The sequence below is a fragment of the Hyperoodon ampullatus genome, assembly GCF_949752795.1.
Source record: "Hyperoodon ampullatus genome assembly, chromosome: 10".
NCBI lineage: Eukaryota > Metazoa > Chordata > Mammalia > Artiodactyla > Ziphiidae > Hyperoodon > Hyperoodon ampullatus.
In genome coordinates this window covers 66,650,994-66,675,388 of record NC_136923.1, presented here as the reverse complement: position 1 = coordinate 66,675,388, position 24,395 = coordinate 66,650,994, and the positions used below count along the sequence as shown (strand labels likewise).

Genomic DNA, 24,395 nt, shown 5'->3' with positions numbered 1-24,395 from the left:
GCCGAGGGCTGCCCCTCTTGTGAGGGGGTCCACAGCCCTTGCCTCTGCTTGGCCAACTGAAGCGGCTCTGGGTTGGGCAGCCGGGCTGTGGGAGAGGATGGGGCCTTCAGTCTTCCTCATGGGACACTGGCTCTGCAGCAAACAAGAGTGGAAGAGAGGTTGGCTTGCTGGCAATTTCTCTCTTGAGAGAAGCCACAGAACTCCTCAGGGGCCCTGAAGCTGTGAGCCCTGCAAGCTGGGTGTGAGGGACCAGGGCTCCTGACGGGAAAAAGGGGTGGGTCTGAGTGTTCATTTGTGTGCTGGGGGAGATGGAACCCACCGCCTTCTTTCCTGGGCAAAGCAACTCGGTTTCCTCATGCTCCCCTCACGTTTGTTCATCCAGATCAGCTGACCTGAGGGCCGACTAGGCGGCCAGGTGCTTACACTGCTTTTTGTCATTAACCTTCCCAACAAAACTGGGAGGTATGGGTCACCCCCCCACACACGCTACTTTGCAGCTGATGAAACTGAGGCTCAGAGCAGCTAAGTGCTCGCTCACAATCACCCAGCCAATCAGCGGCAGAACCAAGAACTGAACCCACAAGGACAGGGCTCTCTCTGTCCCTCCATGCCTCCTGCTCTGTTGGCGCCCTCAGCCTCTGTAACGCCTAGCTTCTGATGACAGGCTTCCAGGAGACAGCCCAGCGCCACCCAGACCACTGAGGGTTAAATGCTGCCCTGTACTGCACTTTCTGCCCTCAGCAATTTTATTGTCTTCAGAAGAAAGTTTACTCCTGGCAGTGAGCAAACAGCACCTTGGCATCTGTCAGCTGGGATTACACTGGGAGGAGGAGGAGGCCCTGCGCCAGGCCAGTGCCTTGCTGGGCCCCTGCTGTCTGCCCACCCCCGGGGAGGGGGCAGACTGGGCCCTGGCCAGAACCCAGCTCGGCTCTGCTGAACTGGTTTTGTCTCCAGCCTGCCCACCCTGCCCCAAAGTCCCTGGAGCCACCTGCTTGCACGTCCCCAGCTGGGCCTGGGCCTGGAGAGGCCTCGGATCTCAGGCTGGGGCTGGGAGGGAGGGAGGAGGAGGATTAGGGGAGAAGAGTGGGGAGCTGGAGCTGCTCCAGAACACGGAGCTGCGGGGGGCTTGGGTGGGGCAGCTCCCTGCTGTGTGGAGCTGCATGAGGCACAGAGGCACCACCCATCCAGTGACACCTCGTGTGCTGGCAGCAAACTCCGGAATCCTTTTTCTCCTTCACACACCTGCCTGTTAGAACTCCATCTAGCCTAGGTACTCCCTGACCTTTTGCAGGGGAGCCTGCCTCCAGGGCTCCCCATAACTGCATGGAACAGCCTGTCCAAATAAAGCAAACTTTTATCTTTACTTGAAGAGTCCTCTGGCTAAAACCAGGGGTTTGGCCCTGGAGGTGGATCTGGGGGATGAAGAATATGGGGGAGAGAAAAGATCCAATCCCCAAATGGACCTTTTCTCCCTGCCCTGAGCATGCCCCGAGGCTGGGGGCAAACAGTAGGGGTGAGGGGACTATATTTGGCTTGAACCATGGGTTTGTGTCAGGACCCTGTCAGGCTGTCAAGGCCAGAAGGGCCTCAGAGAGACATCTAACCAGATGGGGGAAGCTAAGACCCAGGGTGGGGACACAGTGACCTGATGGCAGGACTGGGACAGGGACTCCTACCTACCCTGCCCCAGAGGGGATCTGGGCGGAGTGGGGAGGCTGGAGCAGGGGCTGGGACTGGAGCTGAAGCTGGGCTGGGGGCTGAGCCCCGGGCATAACAGAGTTAGGAGCCCAGAGCCCCTGTCCTGCCCCCCAAGGGGCCCCACACAGAAGTGCTGTCAGAGGTCAGTCAGGACACAGGAAAGTGTGGCATGGCCTGATGTCACACCACAGGGAGCCGGGACTGTGAACAGCCAGAAGCCACAGGCCTCAGCGGCCACTTTTAGAATTTTGCTTTAAAAATGGAAACCTATTTAGGGGTCAAATTCACCCTTGAACCATGAGTTTGGGACCCCGGATGCCCCAGGTCTCCTGGTCAGTGCTCATCACCAGGCACTCAGGATTCTAAAGGCCACAGCCTTGGAGCCTTAGAGAGCATCAGGTGTGACCTTCCCTGTACAGACAGGACCCGGGGCCCTGGAAGGCGAAGGGACAAGCCCTCAGGGCCCCAGCCCGTGGTGGTTGCCAGGACAGTACCCGGCGTGCTCCCCAACAGACGTCCAACTGCAGGCAACTCTCAGAGCGCTCGCAAGACACACAAGACTCAGGATGACAACGACCAGCCAGGTTGACACAGTTCTGGATTTTATCCACAGTCATACAGTCACAACTTATATATATATATATTTGTATTTATATACCTTTAAATTACACAGTCATGTACAAAACGGGTGCATTGCTGAGACCACAGCACTTCTCGGAGTTTCACAGGTGTTGGACTAATGGAGTCAGGAAGCCTAGGGTGGCAGGCAGTGGGGCAGCCCCGGCTCCTCGCAGAGCCAGGCCGCAGAAAGGGCGCTTAACTGGGGACAAAACACGGTACACACCGAGCCCCGCAGGGCGCCCCGCGCAGCATCCAGGGGGCGGACGGGGGCTACAGGAGGCGGTGGGCGCGGCCGCTCCGCTTGGTGTTGAGTGTCTGACACCAGCACTGACAGGTGGGGCTCAGGGGGACTTCCGGGTGGGAGACCCTCCTGCCCTGGGGTCCTGAGGAGCCTGGGAACTGAGAGGGAGTGGTCCCCAACAGGGCTGTGGAGGTGGTTGCTCAGAAGGAATGGGTTTTGAGTCCCTGCCCCGGAGTGGACTGCTAGAGTGCTGAGGGGGACAGGCCTGGGGTCCAGCCAGGGCCACAGCCCCTCCCCAGGTACCGGGAAGTCGCGGGCACAGAGAGGGGGAGCCCAGGCCCAAGGTGCAGATGTGCTCGCTTCCTGCCTTCCAAGGAGCAGAGGCCTCCAACCCCAATTCCTGCCCTTGGGGAAGAGGCTGAAGAGGCTTTTGTTCTAGAGTCTGGAGGCCTGAGGCTTCTGAAATCTTACTTCAGGCTCTGAGGGGCCTAGGGCACATCTCAGGCTGCAGCAGAGGCCCAGAAAGCAGACAGTAACAAGAACAGGGGTGCTGAGAGGGGAGTCTGCCCGACTCTGGGGGTGCCATTGTCCCCAAACCCCCAACTCCCCTGGCCCCAAGGGAGGCCTGCACCAGCTCAGGCCCCTGTGACTCTGCCCAGGTCCTCTGTGCCCGCATGACCAGGCTCAGGGCCTTGAGGCTGGGGCCTGCGACCTCCTGAGTGGGCTGCTGGGAGAAGCAGCACGGAGCAAAAGAGGACTGAGGCCGACGGAAGGGCTGGGGTATCACACTGTCTTTACCTGGAGGCCCGGGGTCCAGGTGCTGCTGGAGCTGAGTGGGTAGGGTGTCTGCAGGCCCGAAGTTCAGAAGTAGCATCAGCTGTGAGCAGTAACCTCACCTAGTGCTGCAGGAAGTCTCAAGGCCTCACCCCGGAGGTTCCCGAGAGACTCCTCTTCCCATCATTCCCCTGCCTCATTGGGTCTTGTCCTGCCCTGGTCGGCTTCTCAAGCACCCTCGCCCCATTCCTATGGGCCAGGCTGGTTGGTACCTGGTACGAATACCTGGTAATCCAGCACCACTTCCTTTCATCAACCACAGGAAACACTCCTGCTCTTGCAGGAGGCCCTTTGCCTCCTCCCACCCACAAAAGTCCTTTAACTGAGACCCAGGCTTGGAGAGATGGAGGGGCTGCCAGGGGCTGGGGTTGGGCGAGAGGGGACAAGGAAGAAAGACCTGGCGACTGTCCTGCTCCTGAGGCCGGGGCTCCTCCCTCCTGCAAATTCACGCCTCTCCCATTGGCCACAGGCACCGGGTCCCCAGTGCCTCCCCAGGCAGGCCAGAGCAGGGGAGAGAGGCATGGGAGGCCAGCTTAGCCCAGTGGTTCTACGGTTTTAGATGGACATGGAGGGAGGGAGGGCAAGAGGCCCTCCTCCCCAGGAAATGGGAGGAGGCTGCTACCGTTGTTGGCTTTGCCCTAGGCTTTGGGGCCCCTCCCCACGGCCTGAGGCCTTAGGAGAGCGAGAGCGGGGCGGGGTCTGAGGAAGAGCCTGTGCCGGAAGTACTGACAGCTGCAAAGAAGGGCCCCAGCAGGGTCCTGGTCCTTCCGCTGAGCCTGCTCCCCGTTCACTCACCCTCCTACACCCCAGTCACACTGTCACCAACTCCAGCTCACCCCTCTTCATGTCCTGGGGAGTCTAGGGACCCCTGGAAAGCTCTACGGGAGAACAGGGTGACTATCCCTCCTCCAGCCCCACCAGTCCTGAGGGGCGAGGCTGGGAGAACGGCACTCCCCAGGCAGAGTGGAAGACTAAAGAGGAGGCCCCCTTCTCGGGGGTCTGCAGGGGAGGTCTTTGAGAATAGGGAGGTGGTGGGAGGGGAGCAGGGTGGGGCTGGAGGCAGAGGTCATAAAACCAGGCCCAGAGAATGGGGGCAGGTGCTGGCAGCCTGGGGTAGGGAGGGGAAGGCTGGGGGGACTGAGGCAGGATGGAAGGGTCCAGGAGACACCCCTCTGGGCTCAGGAGACTCTCTGGTGGGATGTGAAGAGCGGATGTTGTGATGTCGCTGTTGGGCTAAGTCCTAAGACCCTCACCTACCCTGGGGCCATCACCCCAAGTCCCACCACCCCGGCCTCCAGGCAAATGCTCTGTCTCTTAGTATTTTTTTCTTTTGTTCTGTTTTGACTTTTAAAAAAATAAAAGCTTGATTGGAAAATATGTCTGGAACTCTATGGCGAGGAGAGGAGGACAAGAGTGGGCAGGGAGGGGAGGCGGTGGGTGAGGAGTGGGGGTGATGTGGAGGGGAGCAGGGTAGCTAGATGGCCTCCACGTAGTTGGCGGGATAGAGGCCCAGCTGCCCGCTGTCCAGCCGCCCGCGGCACCAGCCCTGCTCGTCCTCCTCGCCAAGCTTGGTGAGCTCATCTCCTAGGGAGGGGACACAGGAGCTGGTTGACAGGAACTCAGAGAGGACTGACCCCCACCCCCACCTGCCGGGTAAGCCCTCTGATTACACTGGACTGACCCCAGTGCCCCACCCATTACTGCCCGGATGTCAGCCGCCCCCCCCGCCCCGCCCCCCCCCCCCCGCGGAGACCAGCCCCACCCACACCTCAACACCCACGGGCGGCCCAGCCAACCACCTAATCTCGGCTCCACCCCGGAAACCCAGGCCCCGCCTCCAGCTTCATTGCCCTAGTCCTGTCAGTCCTCCTGGCAGCCCTGCCCTCAGGCTCCGCCCCCAATCATTGTTCTGGCCCTACCCCCACCCTATTCTCAGGTCCAGATTCTGCCCCTGGCACCCAGTTGCCACTTTAAGGCCCTGCCCTTGCTCTCCAATTGAAGTCTTGCCCCCGAGGCACAGGTCGCCCTCCAGGTCTTGGCCACGCCCATGCGCCAGGCCCCGCCCCAGGATCGACCGGCCCCGCCCCCTTACCAGCCTTGAAGCTGAGCTCGTCCTGCTCCTGGCCGTCGTAGTCGTAGAGCGCCCGCACACGCACTCCCTTGGCGTCTTCATCGAAGGGGTTGGAGCCCCCGTTGGCCTCATTTCCCCCAAACGGATTCCCGCTCTCGTCGTCCGACCACTCAGTGGCGTAAGTCTGGCCCCTGTCGTAGCTGCTAACACTGAGACGCAGAGAGAGGACCCAGCATGAGCGGCCTCTCACCCTGTCCTTAGGGCTGCCCCCTCCTCCCAAACCAGAGCCCTGACCCTAAAGTCCACCAAGGCTGGAGCAAGGATGGGCCTTGTAAGACGGGGTCCGGGGCCAGTGACCCTCACTGACAGCTCTTTAACCGGATGGGAGGCAGGACTATTAGCATTACTCAGCCCTTGAGTGAGGAGGTGCTGAAGGAGACCCCAGAGAACATCTGACCCCTCATCTGAAAGGGGTATTACAACCCAGTGGCTAAGAGTGAGGATTACTAGTCCTAGGGATGTAATGTACAACATGATAAAGATGATTAACACTGCTGTATGTTATCTATGAAAGTTACAGCAGTAAATCCTGAGAGTTCTCACCACCAGGAAAACAATTTTTTTCTGTTCTTTAACTTTGTATCTATATGAGATGATGGATGCTCACTAAACTTATTGTGATAATCATTTCATGATGTATGTGAGTCAGATCATTATGCTGTACACCTTAACCTTATACAGTGCTATGTATCAATTATATCTCAATAAAACTGGAAGAAAAAAAAAACAAGAAAAGAAAGAAAGAAGGCCAAAGCAAATATATGAGTGAGGATTCTGGAGCCAGACCTCTTGGGCATCATATCTTGGCTCTGAGGCTTACTAACCAGCTGTGTGACCTTGGGCAAGTCACTTAACCTCTCTGGGTATTGATTTCTCCATCTGTAAAATGGGAATATTTACACACTCCTCAGAGTGTTGAGAGACATCAAGGAGCTAATTTATGGAAAATGCTTAGAACAGTGCCTGGCACACAGTAGGTGCTCTCACGGGGTTATCTATCACTACCTTTGAGAGGAGCCCAAGGTTGCCATGATTTAGGCCATTTCTTGTCTCCTGAGGTAAAACTCAGCTGTCCCAGTGTGTGGATCCCCCTGGCCCCCAGGAAGCTCCGTAGGAGGCACTTACCTGCCACGGTCCCCAGCCTGGGATGTGGACTCCACCATCCCAGCAGCATTGGTCAGCACTACCCCCTCTGCCTTCTTGGGCTGTTTCTCCTTCTTGGTGGTGGTGTGTGGGAGGTCTGGGTTCCACTCCTGGGGGGTGTCAGGGGAGCAGTCAGGCTGGGGGGCTGCCCCCCGAGGCTCCTTCCAGCTGTTTCAGATTCCCCTTCCCCATCCCCACACATCCTCACCTCAAACTGGGGCCAATTCATGGGCATGCCAGGGCCGCTGGTGCTGCGGAACCATCTGAGGTCGTCCTGGGCGTCGGCCCCCCGGATGGCCTGCTCCAGCTCCCGGTACACTTGAACATAGCTGTGCACGGGGGAGATGGAGAGGTGCAGGGCAAGATGCACCATGGCCCCGTCTCAGCCTCAGTGAGGGCCAGAGCCTGTTCAGGAGACCAGGGTGCTGGCGTGCCCCCCCAGCTGGGAATCAGGCTGCTTCCCAAGGAGCAATCTCTGAGTGGGCAGCTCCAGGTATGCCCAGTGGGCACCTTTCTCCATCCCCACCTTAGCCACTCACCCATCCATCCAAGCATGTTTCTTGAGTATCTGGTGTGCGTCAGCTTACACCCAGGCAGCCACTGGCCCCTGCAGCTCCGCCCTCCCCTTCCTGTCACTATAACATAGGGCCCAGGATGCCCTGCTGCCTCTGCCTGTGCCCACCGTGCCGCCACGCCCAGCTACCTGCTATTCTCAGCTAGGTTGAGGTGACGTTTGATGTCTAGCAGCACCTCCTTGAGGAAGACCAGCCTCCTTTCCTCAAATTGCTGGCACTGTTCAAACACCTGCTCCATGCCCTCCATGTACTGGGGTGTGGTCTTGCCCACGTCATCCAGCACCTTCTCATATTTCTCCTGCGTCTATAGGAACCAGGGCAAAGTGGTGGTGGGGGGTGTGTGTGAGACCCAGGCCTGCAGCTCCCAGCTGCCACCCACTCCAAGGGGCCCTGAGACCCCAGCCCGACCAGCACCTTCTGCACATCCTGCTTGCACTTGTCCACTTTGTCCTGCAGCTTCTTCTGCTGCTCGGGTGTCACCGACTGCTCAGTCTTGCTATTCATCTCCCGGGTCATGGCCAGCTTCTCCTCTTTGCAGGCCAGATGGTAGGCCTTCTTGGCTGCCTCTAGCTGTGGGGAGCGGGGAGAGGGGGCAGGGTGTAAGCAGAAGCAAACGCGTTCACTCTCAACCCCTCCCACCTGCCCGCTCCACCGGGAGCTGTGAGCACACATTCTTAAAAGGCGGAAGGGACGCAGGCCCCAGCTCCAGGTATTCAGGAGCAGCGCCCACCCATCTGTGCATTTCCCTGCACTGCCTGCCCCTATGGACACCCTCCCGTCGGGCACTGCAGTGCCTGCCCCATCTGTGGATGTTTCTCCCTGGCAGGCAGTGCTGCTCCCCTGTGGGCCCAATACCAGCGGGCAGTGCACTGCCTGCCACATCTGTAGAGACCCTCCCTCTGATCAGTCTGCCCCTCTGAGCCCAGCTGCCCAGCCCCGCCCCTTCCGTGGCAGCCGCCCACCAGGCACCTCCTTCATCTTCTTGGCCCAGGGCTTCTGGGCCTTGCGGAAGCCGTCTTCCGCCTCCTTGGTCTCCTTGAAGCCGCCCATGATCTGCTTGTGATAGGCATCCTTCTGCCAGTTCTTGACCTTCTCCAGGTCCTCGTTCAGCAGGCTGTTCTTCATCTCCTGGTGCAGTTCGCTCACCTTGTCCGCCTCCGTCATCATGGCACCCCAGGCCCACTCCAGGCTGCCATACTGTGGGCCTGAGGAAATGGCCATGCGGTCACCGGGTCCTCATTACCCCCGGCCCAGAGGCCCGCCTCACGCCTCCTTTCTCTGAGGCTTTCCCCATACTTCCCATGGCAGCAGAAATGCCCTCCTGTGCTCTCCCTATAGTTTTATCCACCTTCCAGGGCCCAAGAACAGCCACCTCCTTCAGGAAGCCTTTTCTGAGTACTCTATCCTCACACACCTCGGCCTCCAGCCCTCATGAATTCTTCTTACAGCGTCCATCTCTGGGCCTACTCCCTGTCTCCCCCATCAGCTTGTGAGCCCCACGGGCGGCAGCCTGGACCCCCATGAGCTCTCACAAGCCAGCACAGCACCAGGCACACAGTCGGTGCTCTGGGAATGTTGACTGAACGTAAAACTGAAGAACCAACTGGTGACAGGTAACGGGAAGCCACCGGGACCAGACATCCCACAGGATCTGGACCAGCAAGAACAATTGCTATAATAGAATTTGCATATGGGCCACATTAAACGCCCTGAATTTGGTAGCTGAACTATGGTTATGTAAACAAATGTTCTTATCCTTCGGTGATACATGAAGAATTTAGGGTGAAGGGGCATGTCTCTAACTTAAATGGTTCAGAAAAGATATGCCTATAAATAGAGAGGGAGTGAGAAAACAAACGTGGTAAAATGTGAGCTGGTGAGTCTGGGTGAAAGGTATGTAATTCTCTGTACTATTCTAGCAACTGTTCTCTAAGCTTAAATTATTTCAAAATAAAACATTGTTTGTTTTTAATCCAACCTAAAATTGCAGAAAGTAGAGTTGACCGGGGACAGGGAGGCCTGCGTGGTTTGGGAGGGGAAGTGTGCAGGGCAGGGCCCAGTGACTGGGGGGTGCAGGTGCATCCAGAGGCAGGGCGCTCCCAGGACCCAGACAGTGGGGGGCCGGTTAGCGCCTGGGGTGTGCGCAAGGGCTGGGCATGGGGCAGGAGGGGGCGGGGCACCTTTCTCGATGAGCTGGCGCCAGCGCTTGGCCCAGTCGGTGAGCTGCTGCGCATACGCCTTCTCGATCTTGGCGCGCTCCTGCACGCAGTTCATCAGGTCGTTGCACAGCCGGTGCCCGTCATCGATGCGCTTCACGGTCCGCTTGTAGTTCCCCACCTGGCGGCCGAGCAGCGAGCACGACTCCCGCGGGCTCCCCGCCTCGCCCGCCCGGCCGCCCTGGCCACCCCGTCCTGCAGGGGGCGCCCACCGGGCCACCCCGCGCTCACACCCTGGGGGCTCTGGACCCTCTCGCTGATGGAGGCTTGGACACCCCCCTCACACCCCACCGTCTATACACTCCCTCATCCCACTTTAAACAGAATTTCCTCACTGCCACCAAGTGCAGAAGGATATTTATAATTTGGACTTAGACTCAAATGAATTATTCATTTTGTACTTGCCGTGCTAAATCTATTATATTTATATAGAGTCATATAAGCGTTGAGCTGAGCTGCAGCTTCTTGACATAATATTATGTTTTGTAGACATCTCATTAAACACTTATTAATTTAGGTTTGGCAGTCTTCACTTTGGGTTTTGGAAGCCGATGGAAAATTTCTTTCTGGGTCTCAAATATGTTGGGAGGCTCCTGCAACGCTGGCTCCACCTCTTTGTCGCTGCGGGGCTCCCTGAACTTGTAACACTTCTCTGTGACCAGTGCTCCGCCCCCTGCCCACTGCATAGGGTAGGAGGCGGGGCACAGCTGTGAAAGGCCACGTAAGCTGTAAAGTGCTGCACCTGACTGCGTGAAGCACAAGGAGTCTGAGCCGGGGCCCCCAGAGCAGAGGGTCAGGAGGGCCCTGTTCCACATCAATTCCACAGGATCTCTCCAGGGGCAGCTGTGAGGCAGAGGGGCTCTGGGCTCAATGGTCTGTAGGAACCACTTGGTGGCAACAACTGCCCGCAGGACATGGAGGGCTTTGGAGGGGTCCGCGGGGCTGGGGAGCAAGATCTGAGGTCACGGGTGGGTGGGAGCCTGGGCCTCCACGCAGCCAGGCTGCCTGGTCCCCAGGACCTGGGGAGCATCTAAGCCTCACCTCCCAGAAGCTGTCGGTGGTCTCCTCTGGAGCGAGTGAGGCCTCGTCATAGGAGCCAGACATGGTGTGGCTGTTGCAGGGTGGACAGGTGTGGAGCGGCGGTCAGGAGGCTGGCTGCTCATGCGCTAGGAGGGCAGGAGAGAGATCCTAGAGATGAGGGCAGCTTCCCTCATGCCCCATTCCAGGCCTGGGGCCCCAACTTGCTGTGGGGGCTCTACAGGCATGAGCTCGCATTGGATGGGGGCTTCCTGCCCAGAGACTGGCTCCCCATCCCTAGGGTAACCCCAAGAGCCACCCTGTAGCACCCCTCATGCCCACCACCCGGTCTCTCCGCCATAAGCCCTTCACTCCACATCCTGTCCTTCCCCTCTTCCCTAAGTCCATCATCCAGCTCAAGCGTGGGCACCTCTTCTCAGAAGCCTGCTGCAACCACCAGAACCATGGTGCCTGCAACTGTTTTTGTGCTCCTGGACTCAGAGCTAAAACCTAGGGCCACGTAATTACATATTTGCTTTATATAAATCCGCAGTTTGCTTCACAGACACACACAGCTCCTCAAAGCCAGCAATCAGGCTTATCTCTGTGCATGTCCTGCACTCCCTCCCCAGGACCTGGTACCCTGGGGCTCAATGATGAACCCCAGAAGGCTTCTCAATCTGCCCACCTCAGTACTGCCCACCCTGACATAGCTGAATCCTTGCACCTGGTGCAAAAGACCCACCTCAGCTCTCCCCCAATCCCCAATTGACACAGAACCCCTGGTCTAAGCCCCTAGAACCTCCCTGAATCCCCCCCCCCACCTGAAGCCTGGACCCAAGCCCCTCGGGAAGCTGGCAGCAGGCCCCCTCCTACCTCCCGCCCAGGCTCAGCGCCTCCTCAGGTCTCTGAGCTACTGGGCTCCTGTAAATGCCCTTCCGGCTGCCCTGGCGCCCAGCCTCAAAGCCTCCATTAGCCGCTCACGTATCTCCTGAGTCCCAGACATGTGGCTTCCTGGCCCACAGGTCAGAGCACCGCAATCTGCGTGAACATCGGGGTGGCTGTGTGTGCCATGGATCTGTCAGCCGGCATCATGGCTGTCCAATCTAGGCCATGTGCTGCCCCCAGGCCAGGGCAGGCACTGCCCTCCTCCCATCCCCCAGTCCTCATTGCCACCCTGGACAAGAACGGCTCAGTGGTTAGGAGACAGGACACAGAGAGTTAGGGGCCTGGTCTTCAAAGGGGCAGTGAGTCCAGGCTGGGCCTGACCCTGAAATGGAGCAGGACCCTGTGATCCTTGCTGCCCATGTCCTCAGCCTGCCTTTTGTCTGTGGAAAAACTAGCCAAACAGTAAGTTTAATCAGATAAGTGAGAAAATGCAGAAACAAGACTAAAAGTCTGAGTCTAAACAAGTCCAACAAGAGAAAATAGTTTAGTTATTAAGCATAGTCAAGGACCTTCAGTTCCTCTTCAAGGGCTATAGATAATATTCTGAGCCATATCCTGTGAGCTGTCTTACAGATACTAAAACCCCCACATGATGACCAGGCTGTAGCCATGACATAAGCTGCCACAATTCCAAGAGCTGGCCTCAAAGAAATGGGAACAAACCGACCCTTGAACTGAAGACTAACTGTACGTAAACAATCAAGATGACACTGATCAGACCACCACATGACCAATTTCAAGATGACTGTCACAGCTGACTGTGCTGTTTCTGCAAGTAGCCCCTTCCCTTCACCTATAGAAGCTCTTGCCCACTGATTGTCAGTGGGGGGGAATTGGCCTTTGGACAGGAATCCGCCCTCCCCCCAGGTTGCTGGCCTCCAAAATAAAGCAAACTTTCCTTTCCACCAAACTTGCCTCTTAATTGGCTTTACAGCAGCGAGCAGCCAGATCCCCACTTTCCGTAACAGTTTTTGGCACCTGACGTAGGGCTGCTGCTCTCTCACTGCATCTGGCTCCCTGGGGTTTTCCCGAGCAGACTCGCCCACCATGACCGTGTGCTGGGATGGCTGCGAGGAGCCCACTGCTCGTGGCTAGCTGGTCCTGAGAGAGGGATTTGGGGGGACGTTCCTAGCAGCTACCAAAACCATTTGTTTCGGGAATCCTCCGTTTCTCCCCTGCTCGGCACTGGCTGCCAATGTACGTTTTTCCTTGGTGGAACGGAAACATGCATCTAGACGAGCTGACAAGCTCCAAGACAGAGTAAGTCCACTGGTGTGTACCCAGGCAAACTTATATTTTGAGCACAAAGTGCTATTTGGGCATTTTGCCAATTGGTTCTGACATGTGTCTGACACTGAGGACCATTTGTGTTGGGAAAATATTTGTTTGGGACTCTGTATCAGTCATCCTCTTGGAGGATTTGTGACAGTTCTGTCTTCTGGTGTGTGAGTGTATATTCCATTTGTGTGACTGGAAAAATTTTAGCTATGAGATTATGACTAAAGAAAAAAGACAATTTTTTTTTGGCCACACTGCTTAACATACAGGATCCTAGTTTCCTGACTGGGGATCGAACCTGTGTCCCCTGCAGTGGAAGCACAGAGTCTCAAGAACTGGACCACCAGGGAAGTCCCAAAGATAATTTTTTTTACCAATATAAGACAACAGTATTCTTTAGACTCTGGAGAAAATTGATTAAGATGAAACTCTTTTGAAATTCCAAGAGTTTTGAAATTCTGGTTCTTTCTGCATCTGCAGTTAGAGAAAGCTAGCTTGATAAAATACTCTTTTCAGAATTCTGACCCTCAGAGAACAAAAATATGCCTAGGAGAAAACTTGAAGTTAACTCTTATCATGTCCTTGAAATACAAACACAGCCCACTTTGCCTGAGACTTCAGCCTTGGGTTAATTAGTAGAACTTCAAGAGATGTTTGGGTTTATTAAACATGCATCTTGTACCACAATAAAGAGAAGCTATGCTATGCGAAAAAATGTAAGTTTTTAGAGGTTATGGAATATGTTTTTTTTTTTTTTTTTTTGCGGTGCGCGGGCCTCTCACTCTTGTGGCCTCTCGCGTTGCGGAGCACAGGCTCCGGACGCGCAGGCTCAGCAGCCATGGCTCATGGGCCCAGCCGCTCCGTGGCATGTGGGATCCTCCCGGACCAGGGCACAAACCCGTGTCCCCTGCATCAGCAGGCAGACTCTCAACCACTGCGCCACCAGGGAAGCCCGGAATATGTTCTTTTAAAAATTAATTATTTTATTTTTGGCTGCGTTGGGTCTTCATTGCTGCGTGCGGGCTTTCTGTAGTTGCGGCGAGTGGGGGCTACTCTTCGTTGCAATGGACGGGCTTCTCATTGCGGTGGCTTCTTTTGTTGCAGAGCGTGGGCTCTAGTTGCACGGGCTTCAGTAGTTGTGGCAGGCGGGCTCAATAGTTGTGGCTCGCAGGCTCTAGTGCACAGGCTCAGTAGTTATGGCACATGGGCTTAGTTGCTTCACAGTATGTGGGAGCTTCACGGACCAGGGATTGAACCCGTGTCCCCTGCATTGGCAGGTGGATTCTCAACCACTGCGCCACCAGAGAAGTCCCAGAATATGTTCTTAAGTTTGCCAATCAGTAAATGCCGGTGTAACAGTTCAATTACTTATTTCTTGGTTTTGTTAAGGCTTTTAAGTGTTAAAAACTGAAATATGTAATTAAAGCTACTCAAAATGATAAGGGAAGCATTTCAGTGTGTAAAGCAAGTAGGACATGCGTGGTCGGCAGAGAAGGTATAAAGAATGGAGATATTTTTGTTGAGGAAAAATGATGGTAATAATCTTGTCCTAGAGCGGGTTATTTCTGGATGGGGAGATCATATGGATACAAAAGTGATAAAAGGTTTGCAAAAAAGGGAACTTTGAGAAAAGAATTTTGTACACTGTCAGGAGTGATTAAGATTAGATTGGATTTAATTAGATAAATATCTATAGTAAGCTGGTAAAGACTGGAATTTGGTTTCTTTCTCCCTGTTAGAACAAAATTTTCCTGGAATACTGAGCTGCTTTTAATAACAGATTGTAAGTTTCTTTCTTTTTTTTTAATAACAGCAATATTTTTATTATTTTATTTATTTATTTATTTTTTGGGGGGGCTGCATTGGGTCTTCATTGCAGTGCATGGGCTTTCTCTAGTAGCAGGGGCTACTCTTTGTTGCAGTGTGCAGGCTTCTCATCGTGGTGGCTTCTCTTGTTGCAGAGCACGGGCTCTAGGCGCGCGGGCTTCAGTAGTTGTGGCACGCAGGCTCTAGAGCACAGGCTCAATAGTTGTGGTGCATGGGCTTAGTTGCTCCACAGCATGTGGGATCTTCCCGGACCAGGGCTCGAACCTGTGTCCCCTGCATTGGCAGGCGGATTCTTAACCACTGCGCCACCAGGGAAGCCCATAAGTTTCTTTCTCTAGCCAACTTTGAGTATTCCAAAAGGCCCCTAGGCATCTCAGAAGAAATATTAAAGCAACTAGGATTTCATAAGTTAAATTATATGGACAACATTTGATAACTTTCAGATCATACTGCTGAACTGGGTAAGAAATTTAAAGAATTCTAATGAAAAGCTATTGTTTTGCTTCAAACCATATGTATATATATATATTTGGCTGTGCCATGCAGCATGCAGGATCTTAGTCCCCTGACCAGGGATTGAACCTGTGTCCCCTGCATTAGGAGTGCAGAGTCTTAACCATTGGACTGCCAAGGAAGTCCCTCAAACCATATTTTTGACCCCAATGTTCAGGATGGAAAAAATTGGCTAGTTATCATAGCGTATAATTAATTATGATGTGTATCACTGCTGGCTTTAAGTTTACTACTAAAAGCACATGTACAGGGACTTCCCTGGTGGCACAGAGGTTAAGACTCTATGCTCACAATGCAGGGGGCCCAGGTTTGATGCCTGGTCTGGGAACTAGATCCCACATGCATGCCGCAACTAAGAGTTTGCATGCCACAACTAAGGAGCCCACAAACTGCAACTAAGGAGCTGGCGAGCAACAACTAAGGGGCCCTCGAGCCGCAAGTAAGGAGCCCACCTGCCGCAACTAAGACACAATGCAACCAAATAAATAATATTTAAAAAAAATAAAAGCACATGTACAATGCTTGTGTGACAATTGGGTATTAGTGCTAAAATGTGTAGCCTATAAAATGTTTCCCCATCAGCATACCCCTGTATTAGTTTGTTATGTCTGATTAGTTTTCCCCCATCATGGATAACTAGGCCAATATATAACCAAAAAGTAGGTCTAGCACTGAGGGACATGAATGAACCCAGAGCAGGCAATGGAGCTACATCTGGCAGTGCTGGAAAAATATATTGATTATCAATGCTTTCTATGCAAATATTTGCAATTAAAGTGGGGGAGAAATGATGGAAGAAATTTTCACATATTGAGGTATGGGGAAGTCATTCTGGCTTACATATGATTTAATTTGAACTTTAGACTAACCAAAACAGCCTGTTTGTGGCCTAATAAACATACATTGTATATCTGCTTTAACCATTAAGGAAAAAAAAACCCCATTCAGAGAATAATACAAAGATGCATTTTGATTGTTATCCTCACTGTAATATGTCTACTAATTTTCAAATGTTTGTCCAGGTACTATGACAAGTAATCAAAGAGAGAGTTAATATTTTCATAATATAAAATGTTGGGGACTTCCCCAGTGGCGCAGTGGTTAAGAATCTACCTGCCAATGCAGGGAACATGCATTCGATCCCTGGCGCGGGAAGGTCCCACATGCTGCAGAGCAACTAAGCCCGTGCGAGACAACTACTGAGCCTGCGCTCTAGAGCCCGCGAGCCACAACTACTGAGCCTGCGTGCCACAACTACTGAAGCCCACACACCTAGGGCCCGTGCTCTGCAATAAGAGAAGTCACCACAATGAGAAGCCCGCGCACTGCAACAAAGAGCAGCCCCAACCCGTCACAACTAGAGAAAGCCCGCACACAGCAACAAAGACCCAACGCAGCCAATAAATAAATTAAAAAAAAATGTTGATGCTAAGCTCGCAACTTGAGATTATTTCCAACTCTGTGTCCATTCCCAAAATGAGGCAGGATGACGCCCCACTTCAGCAGGAAGTAGTGAGAGCAGTTGTCGCCCCATTCACTCAAAGATTTGGGGAAAACTGGAACAGAAATGGAACTAAAACAGAATTCCTCTACCAAGCCTATGACTAACGTCTCTATCCCAAACTTCATTCCCTTTCTTGTTTTGTACCTGTCCCTCCTCAAGACTGAGGAGTATCAAAGAAAACGGGGCATTGAAATGGAGCAGGACCCTAGGGGTCCTTGCCCCGCATGTCCTCAGCCTGCCTTTTGAGTGTGGAAAAACTTTAGCCAAAGAGTAAGTTTAATCAGAGAAGTGAGAAAATGAAGAAACAAAGGAAAACAGTCCAATAAGACTAAATAATAATAGATTAGTCATTAAGCATAGTCAAGGACCATTAGTTCCTCCTCAAGGGCTATAGATAATACTCTGAGCCATATCCTATGAGCTGTCTTATAGATACTAAAACGCCACCAGGTGGAAGAAGTTAACTACATGATGACCAGGCTGTAGCCATGACATAAGCTGCCACAATTCTGAGAGCAGGCCTCAAAGAAATGGGAATAAACCAACCCTGGAACTGAAGATTAACTGTACTTAAAATAATCAAGATGCTCTACGTCAAAAAAACAAGCCAATCAAAAAATGGGCAGAAGATCTAAATAGACATTCTCCAAAGAAGACACAGAGATGGCCAAAAAGCACATGAAAAGATACTCAACATCACTAATTATCAGAGAAATGCAAATCAAAACTACAGCGAGGTATCACCTCACACTTGTCAGAATGGCCATATCAAAAAGTCTACAAACAGTAAATGCTGGAGAGGGTGTAGAGAAAAGGGAACCCTCCTACACTATTGGTGGGAATGTAAATTGGTATAATAACTATGGAGAATAGTATGGAGGTTCCTTAAAAAAACAGAAATAGAGCTACCATATGGTCCAGCAATCGCACTCCTGGGCATATACCCGAAGAAAACCATATTTCAAAAAGACACGTGGGCTTCCCTGGTGACGCAGTGGTTAAGAGTCTGCCTGCCAATGCTGGGGACACAGGTTCAAGCCCTGGTCCGGGAAGATCCCACGTGCTGCGGAGCAACTAGGCCATGCACCACAGCTGCTAAGCCTGCACTCTGGAGCCCGCGAGCCACAACTGCTGAGCCCATGTGCCACAACTACTGAAGCCCGCGTGCCTGGAGCCCGTGCTCCACAGCAAGAGAGGCCACTGCAATGAGAAGCCCACGCACCGCAACGAGGAGTGGCCCCTGCTCACCACAATTAGAGAAAGCCCATGCACAGCAACAAAGACCCAATGCTGCCAAAAATAAATAAATAAAGTAAATATATATAAAAAAAGACACATGCACCCCAATGTTCACTGCAGCACTATCTACAATAGCCAAGACGTGGAAGCAAACTAAATGTCCATCCACAGAGGAATGGATAAAGAAAATGTAGTACATATATACAATAGAATATTACTCAGCCATAAAAAAGAACAAAATAATGCCATTTGCAGCAATATGGATGGACCTAGAGATTATCATACTAAGTGAAGTTAAGTCAGACAGAGAAAGACAAATATCATATGATATCACTCATTTGTGGAATCTAATTTTTTTAAATGATACAAATGAACTTATTTATAAAACAGAAACAGACTCATAGATTTCGAAAACAAACTTATGGTTACCAAAGGGGAAACATGGTGGTGGGGGGGAGGACAAATTAGGAGTTTACGATTAACATACACACACTACTATATATAAAATAGATAACCAACAAGGACCTACAGCACAGGGAACTCTACTCAATATTCTGTAATAACCTATATGGGTAAAAAATTGGAAAAAGAACAAATATATTATATGTATAACTGAATGACTTTGCTGTACACCTGAAACTAGCACAACACTGTAAATCAACTATACAGCAATAGAAATTTTTTTTTTTTTAAAGAAGATGTTGGGGGTAGGAGTTTATTAATTAATTAATTTATTTTTGGCTGTGTTGGGTCTTCGTTTCTGTGCGAGGGCTATCTCTAGTTGTGGCAAGCGGGGGCCACTCTTTATCGCGGTGAGTGGGCCTCTCACTGTCACGGCCTCTCTTGTTGCAGAGCACAGGCTCCAGACGCGCAGGCTCAGTAGTTGTGGCTCACGGGCCTAGTTGCTCCGCGGCACGTGGGATCCTCCCAGACCTGGGCTCGAACCCGTGTCCCCTGCATTAGCAGGCAGATTCTCAACCACTGCGCCACCAGGGAAGCCCAACAGAAAATTAAAAAAATAAAAAACCACGATGACGCTGATTAAACCACTGCATGACCAATTTCAAGATGACTGTCAGAACTGAATGCTGTTTCTGCATGTAGCCCCCTCCGTCTGTCTATAAAAGCTCTTGCCCACTGATTGTCATTGGGGGAGGGGCGTTGGCCTTTGGACAGGAAGCCACCCTCCCCCCACAGGTTGCCGGCCTCTGAAATGAAGCAAACTTTCCTTTCCACCAACCTTGCCTTTTAATTGGCTTTAGAGTGGCGAGCAGCTGGACTCCACTTTCAGTAACAACACTACTAGGAGCTGTGAGCCTTGAGCAGGGAACAACTCACTACTTCTGCACAGCAGCCTTGGACACTATGAACCCTGACCAGTGAGGATGCTGGGCGAGGGCTAGTCTCTGCAAGATGCAGCCCAACCAGGGGATCCAGGCTGGCCCTCAGGCTCAGGGCAGACATGTGGCACCAACACCTAAGGATACTTGGTCAAGGGTGTCCCTCCCCTTCTCGGGCCTCAGCTTCCCCATCTGTTCAGAGGCTGGTGCTCTTTTTGCTCCTTGCTCCTCTCAGGCACTAAATATATTTTGTTCCTTTTGCCTTAGCAAAGCCTCAGACATACCTTCCCACACTCACGCACAGTGGTGGTAGGTGGGCAGGAAGGCAGCTGAGTTCATCAAGGGACAAAGAAATGAGTCTAAATTTTTTTTCTTCTTCATTTGGCACTTTTCACTTATAAAGCAGTACTTGCTTCATAAAGAACATTTTGAATTTAGGTTTGAAGAAGTAAAGGGCAGGGATATTTAATGAAAGACTTAAGTATCCCTGGGGCCAGAGACCATCTAGAACCCTTGGAGTCACAGAGCTCTGCTCTTTGGGATCTCCAGCACATACAGCTGTTAGCAGCTGGCGGTGGGGGCGGGGGTGGGTGGGTAGGGACATTTGGTTATGGAAGCAACGAGGACACGCGACACGGTCGAACCCATCCCTGGCGGTGGGGAAGTGGCTCCACACAACCTTGACAGAGGGCAACTTGGTGCTCTCTCCCACCCTTAGAGGCACACACCCTTCACCCAGCAGCACCACCCCTAGGAATTTACCTGGAAGGTAACACCACCCAATTTTATCTACTGCAGCACTGCTTGTAAAAACCAAAGGCTGGAAACAACCCAAATGCGCGGCCGCAGGGGACCAGTTAAGTAAATTATCATGCAGGCCTGCAACACAATGCTCCGGTCTTGAATGGAAGGAACCCTCCAAGCCATGTCACTAAAGCAAAACGAGCCAGGTTCAGCGCAGTGTGGCTGGATGCTTCCATTTTTATGGGGGGAAACATACGAGCAGAGAATATTTTTGGAAAGCTGAGTAATGGTAGCTGCCTTCAGGGAACTAGGTGGCTGGGGAATGGGAACGGGGAGGGATTTTTCACCACGGGTCCTTTTGTGTCCTTTAGATTTTGCCTTGCATAAATTGTGTATTTTTTAAAAAGCCTCCAGCCAGTGCTGGAGAAGAGCTGAGGGAGCTAGGAGCCAGGACCGAGGGTGCACTTGAGCCGTGGAGGGAGGGGACAGAGCAGTGCAGACCCGGCAAGTCAGGCAAGAAGGCAGAGGCCACTCTCCACCTTGTCCAGATCCAGGGAGGGTGGGACTGGCTGCGGCCCCACCCTGGGTGTAGGCAGGGTTTCCCGGCCTCCCGGCTGAGGTAGCACGTCTAGTAGAAATAGCTCTACCCTTGGGGTCCCTGCTCTGCCACCAAACTGCTGTGTGATGCTGGGTGACTCACATGGCCTTGCTGGGCCCTGCTGTGAAATGTGGGTGATGCAACCGGACTTAAGGATTAGATGAGCTGGCGGTGAGGGTCCAGCCCACTCTAACCCTGTGAAAGACCCACACAGAGGTGGCCCAGGAAGACAGGCAGGCAGCGTCAGGGAAGGGACGTGGGAGGGGGCGTGGGAGCACCCCATCACCCCGTGGCCAGATATGCCACCCCACCCCGCCCCTGCCTCCTCCAAATCGGCCGCACACCGCCACCCGGGGGCTTAACTCTGGCAAATGCCAGGTCCTTCCTCAACGGCGGTCAAGGGCTGCCATCACGGAGAGTGCGGCATCTCTCAGGTCAGGGAGCTGGCGTGGCCGGAATCTGCAGCCCCCGGTGGACAAGCCCCATCTGCTCTCAGCTGTCCTCAGCCCATCAAACGAGCACAACGCCCATCTGACTTATCTCACCGTGGTTGTAAAGCTGCTGTGGCCCTGGAAGCCCTGTATTGTTAATAATAACAGCTGGCATTTATGGAGCACGGACTTGGTGCCAGGGCCTGCCGGCATGTCTCAGTGCCTCTAATCCCCACTGTAAGGCGGGGGCCGTTCTCACCCCCACATTGTAGATGAGCGCCCAGAGGCTGAGACCCGACTGAAAGAGCCTGTCAGCTCTCACTTTGATTTGTCACCTCTGTTGCTGGAATAGGGGTGAGAGTCCCATTTCAGGATGGGCCCTCTCTGTCTGTGGAGCCAGGGAAGGTGCCGGGCCTTTCTCACCCCCAAGGATGCCGTAGCCCTTGGCACGCATGTGGCACGGGTGGTATTGGGCTCTGGCCCCAGCTTGACCTCTTTTACCAGTGAGATCTCGGCCGGGTCGCGTCATGGGTGTCTCAGTTTTCTAACTCGGATGATGAGAAAACAATACTTGAGCCAATGATAAAAGGGTGGTAAGTTCTTTTTAAAAAACACAGACCACTATGGAAATTTGAAGTTTTAATACAGGCCTTGAACTTGCCTTTAATAAGGAGAAAAGAGCCTGAAGGTGAAAGGTGTTCCCCCTCAGGCCCCAGGCCCACTGCCAGCTGCCTCTAAAAGACCTTGGGGGGCAGAGGCCTTGGTCACGTTCCCTCGACCCCTGGCTTGGAGAAGGGACAGAGGAACTAAAAGCATGAGCCCAGGGAGGGCAGGAGGGTGTGGACGGCACCGTGTAGATTCCTAGGCATTAGCCACTAACAGCCACAGGCCTCGGAGTCACCCAGCTCCTCTTTCTTCTCGCACCCCACACCCAACCCATCAGCAGATCCTGAGCAGTGCCTGGCACACAGTAAGTGCATGATCCTTATTTGTAGAATGATGAATAAATGCTAAGGACCTTCTGGAACATTCCTTCATTAAATAGCAGAAACACTGAATTCTGTACCCTAGAGCCAAACATAGTCACCAGGGTCTCTTCCTCCTTGATCCCCCATGATGATTCTGCCCTCGGGATGGTGCCCTCCATCCCTAGGGATCCCACAGCACAGACAGAATAGGTAGCAATTGGGCTGTCACGTCACCCTCTCTTCACTCTATCTTCATATTAACCACAACCATTTTTGAATACCTACTATGTGCCAACCTCTTGATGCACTTTATTTCTAATTCTCATAAAAACCCACTGAGATGAGTGATGACTTCCCTGCCTTCTCTGAGACTCAGAGAGGTTAAATAACATGTCCAAGGTCACACAGCAGGGAGGAGGCAGAGTCAGACCCAGACCCAAGGGTGAGTCCTTCCCCTGCCCCTCCGTCCCAGAGCCCATACTCCATGGGTGTCACCCCAGCCCTCCTGGCCTAAGAGACTGGCTCAGATCCCACAAACATTCCCGGCAGCTCCCCCGCCCCTCACCTCACCCAGAGATGGACGGGCTCACTGTGCCTGACGTGGGGCCATCCAAGGACCCTCAGCAGCCTCTGCTGGGGCTTCAGATGCAGCGAGAAGGCTCCAGGTCAGCTGGAATATGCTGTCCTTCCACCCCTCCCTGGGACACACACCCCAAGCTCATTCCGGGCTCTGCTCCTTTGCTCACGCCTTCTCTCCTGCCTGGGGCGCATGCTATCCTCCCTCCCATGGATCACCTCTCCCCAAAACAACCCTGCTTCCCTTCAAGGGCCAGCTCAGTCCCCCGCAAGAAGCCTACCTCAGCCCCACACCCGGGTGCGGTTCCTCATCACACCCCGCCATCAACCACGTCTTCCTGGCTTCAGGATGCAGCCTGCTCTCCTGACATGCACAGCAACTCCCACCAGATCAGCACTAGGAGCAAATTAAGGGCCCTGCCTTGGGGCCAGACAGAGCGACTGGGTTCACATCCTGGCTCTGCCACTTTACTGGCTGTGTGACTGGCAAATTGCTTAAACTCTCTGCGCCTCAGTTTCCTCATCTGCAAAATGGAGGTGACGATACCACCAATCCCATAGGGTTGGTGTGAGGGTGAAATGAGTAGCCACAGGAAGCACCACGTTAACTGTTATTATTACTGCGGGTATTATTACCCGCTCTTGCCACAGCTGCAGAGCTTTCAAAACAGGAGACTGTCTGGATGATCTCTCTGGATGACCTCACGTCTCCTTCTCCCCTCTTTGGACTAACACCCCCACAGACCTTTGCTAAGGACTGACTTATGTTCCCCTCAAATTTATATTTTGATACTCTACCTCCACAAAGTGACTGTATTTGGAGATAGGGCTTTTAGGAGGTAATTACGGTTAAATGAGTTCATAAGGGTGAGGTCCTAATCCAATAGGATTGGCGTCCTTATAAGAAGAGGAAGAGCTCGCCCCCTCCTCTCCCCGGGCTCGAGCAGAGGGGAGGCTGTGTGGGGACACAGCGGGAAGGCTGTATCTACAAGCCTGGAGGAGAGGTCTCACCAGGGCCCTGATAGGCTGGCATCTTGATATTGGACTTCCAGCCTCCAGACTGTGAGAAATAAGTGTCTGTTGTTTAAGCTGCCGAGACTGTGGTATTTTGTTACAGCAGCCCGAGCTGACTAAGACCACCTTCCATGACGCTTGGGTCTCGTCTGGAACGCCAGGTCTCCAGGTCCCCTGTGAAGAGAAGATCCCAGGCCTGGCTTTCTCTTGCCTTCTCTTCGGGTCTAAAAACCAGGCTCCCCAACCTCCATCTCCTGTGAGGTAGGTCCCCAGGGCAGTCCCCAAAGCGCCCTGCCTTCAGAAACAATAAACCCCAAGGCGGGGAGGCGGGAAGAGGATGGAGGCAAATGGGGAGACTGAGGGAGGCAGAGCCTGGGTCGCACTTGAGGCTGGAGGGCCCCAGAGGGGCACAGAGCTGAGGGAACGGGTGGGCCGCGGGGTTTGTCCCTGCGGGAAAGGGTTGAAGGCACCGCACCCCAGCTGCCCCTGGCTGGCCTCCCCTCCCCTCCTCCCAGCCACTCCCCCAACTCCAACCTTTAGCCCTCACCACCCCTATCCTGTCCCCTCTCCCTCCAGCCCCATCAGGCCCCAGGCCCTCTCTCTCCTCCAGAAAATCACCCCCAAAGGCAGCCCCCCACGCTCCCCTGCTCCTAGGCCACGGATGGGGCAACGTCTCATTAGGCCCACCCGTCTCTAGGGAGCCTCTAAGACCATTCTGGGTGCTGCAGGCTCAGGAGGGAAGGAGACCAGGCCTTCCCCCCATGGAGCGTACACTCCAGTGCAGACAGGAAGCCAAGCAGTGGATAAACATCACCTCATTAGGTGATTAACATTAACAGTTGAAGAAAACCAGGCAGGGAAGAGGGTGGTCGGGGCAGTCTCAAGTAATGACCAGTGGAACAGGTGTACACACACCCCGGCTCCCCACCTTCCTGGCTA

The 24,395-nt window shown here is 53.4% G+C and overlaps 1 protein-coding gene across 1 annotated transcript; it reads right to left on the bottom strand.

The window, feature by feature from the left end:
• Positions 1-4,868: 4,868 nt before the first annotated feature.
• Positions 4,869-10,563, bottom strand: PACSIN1 (protein kinase C and casein kinase substrate in neurons 1; the record flags this gene model as incomplete). Its single annotated transcript, XM_079713616.1, has 9 exons — positions 4,869-4,978; positions 5,487-5,674; positions 6,651-6,778; positions 6,877-6,997; positions 7,372-7,547; positions 7,658-7,813; positions 8,213-8,448; positions 9,424-9,580; positions 10,501-10,563. The coding sequence occupies 9 exons, from the start codon at positions 10,561-10,563 to the stop codon at positions 4,869-4,871; spliced, it is 1,335 nt and encodes a 444-aa protein (XP_079569742.1).
• Between the last annotated feature and the right edge of the window lie 13,832 nt (positions 10,564-24,395).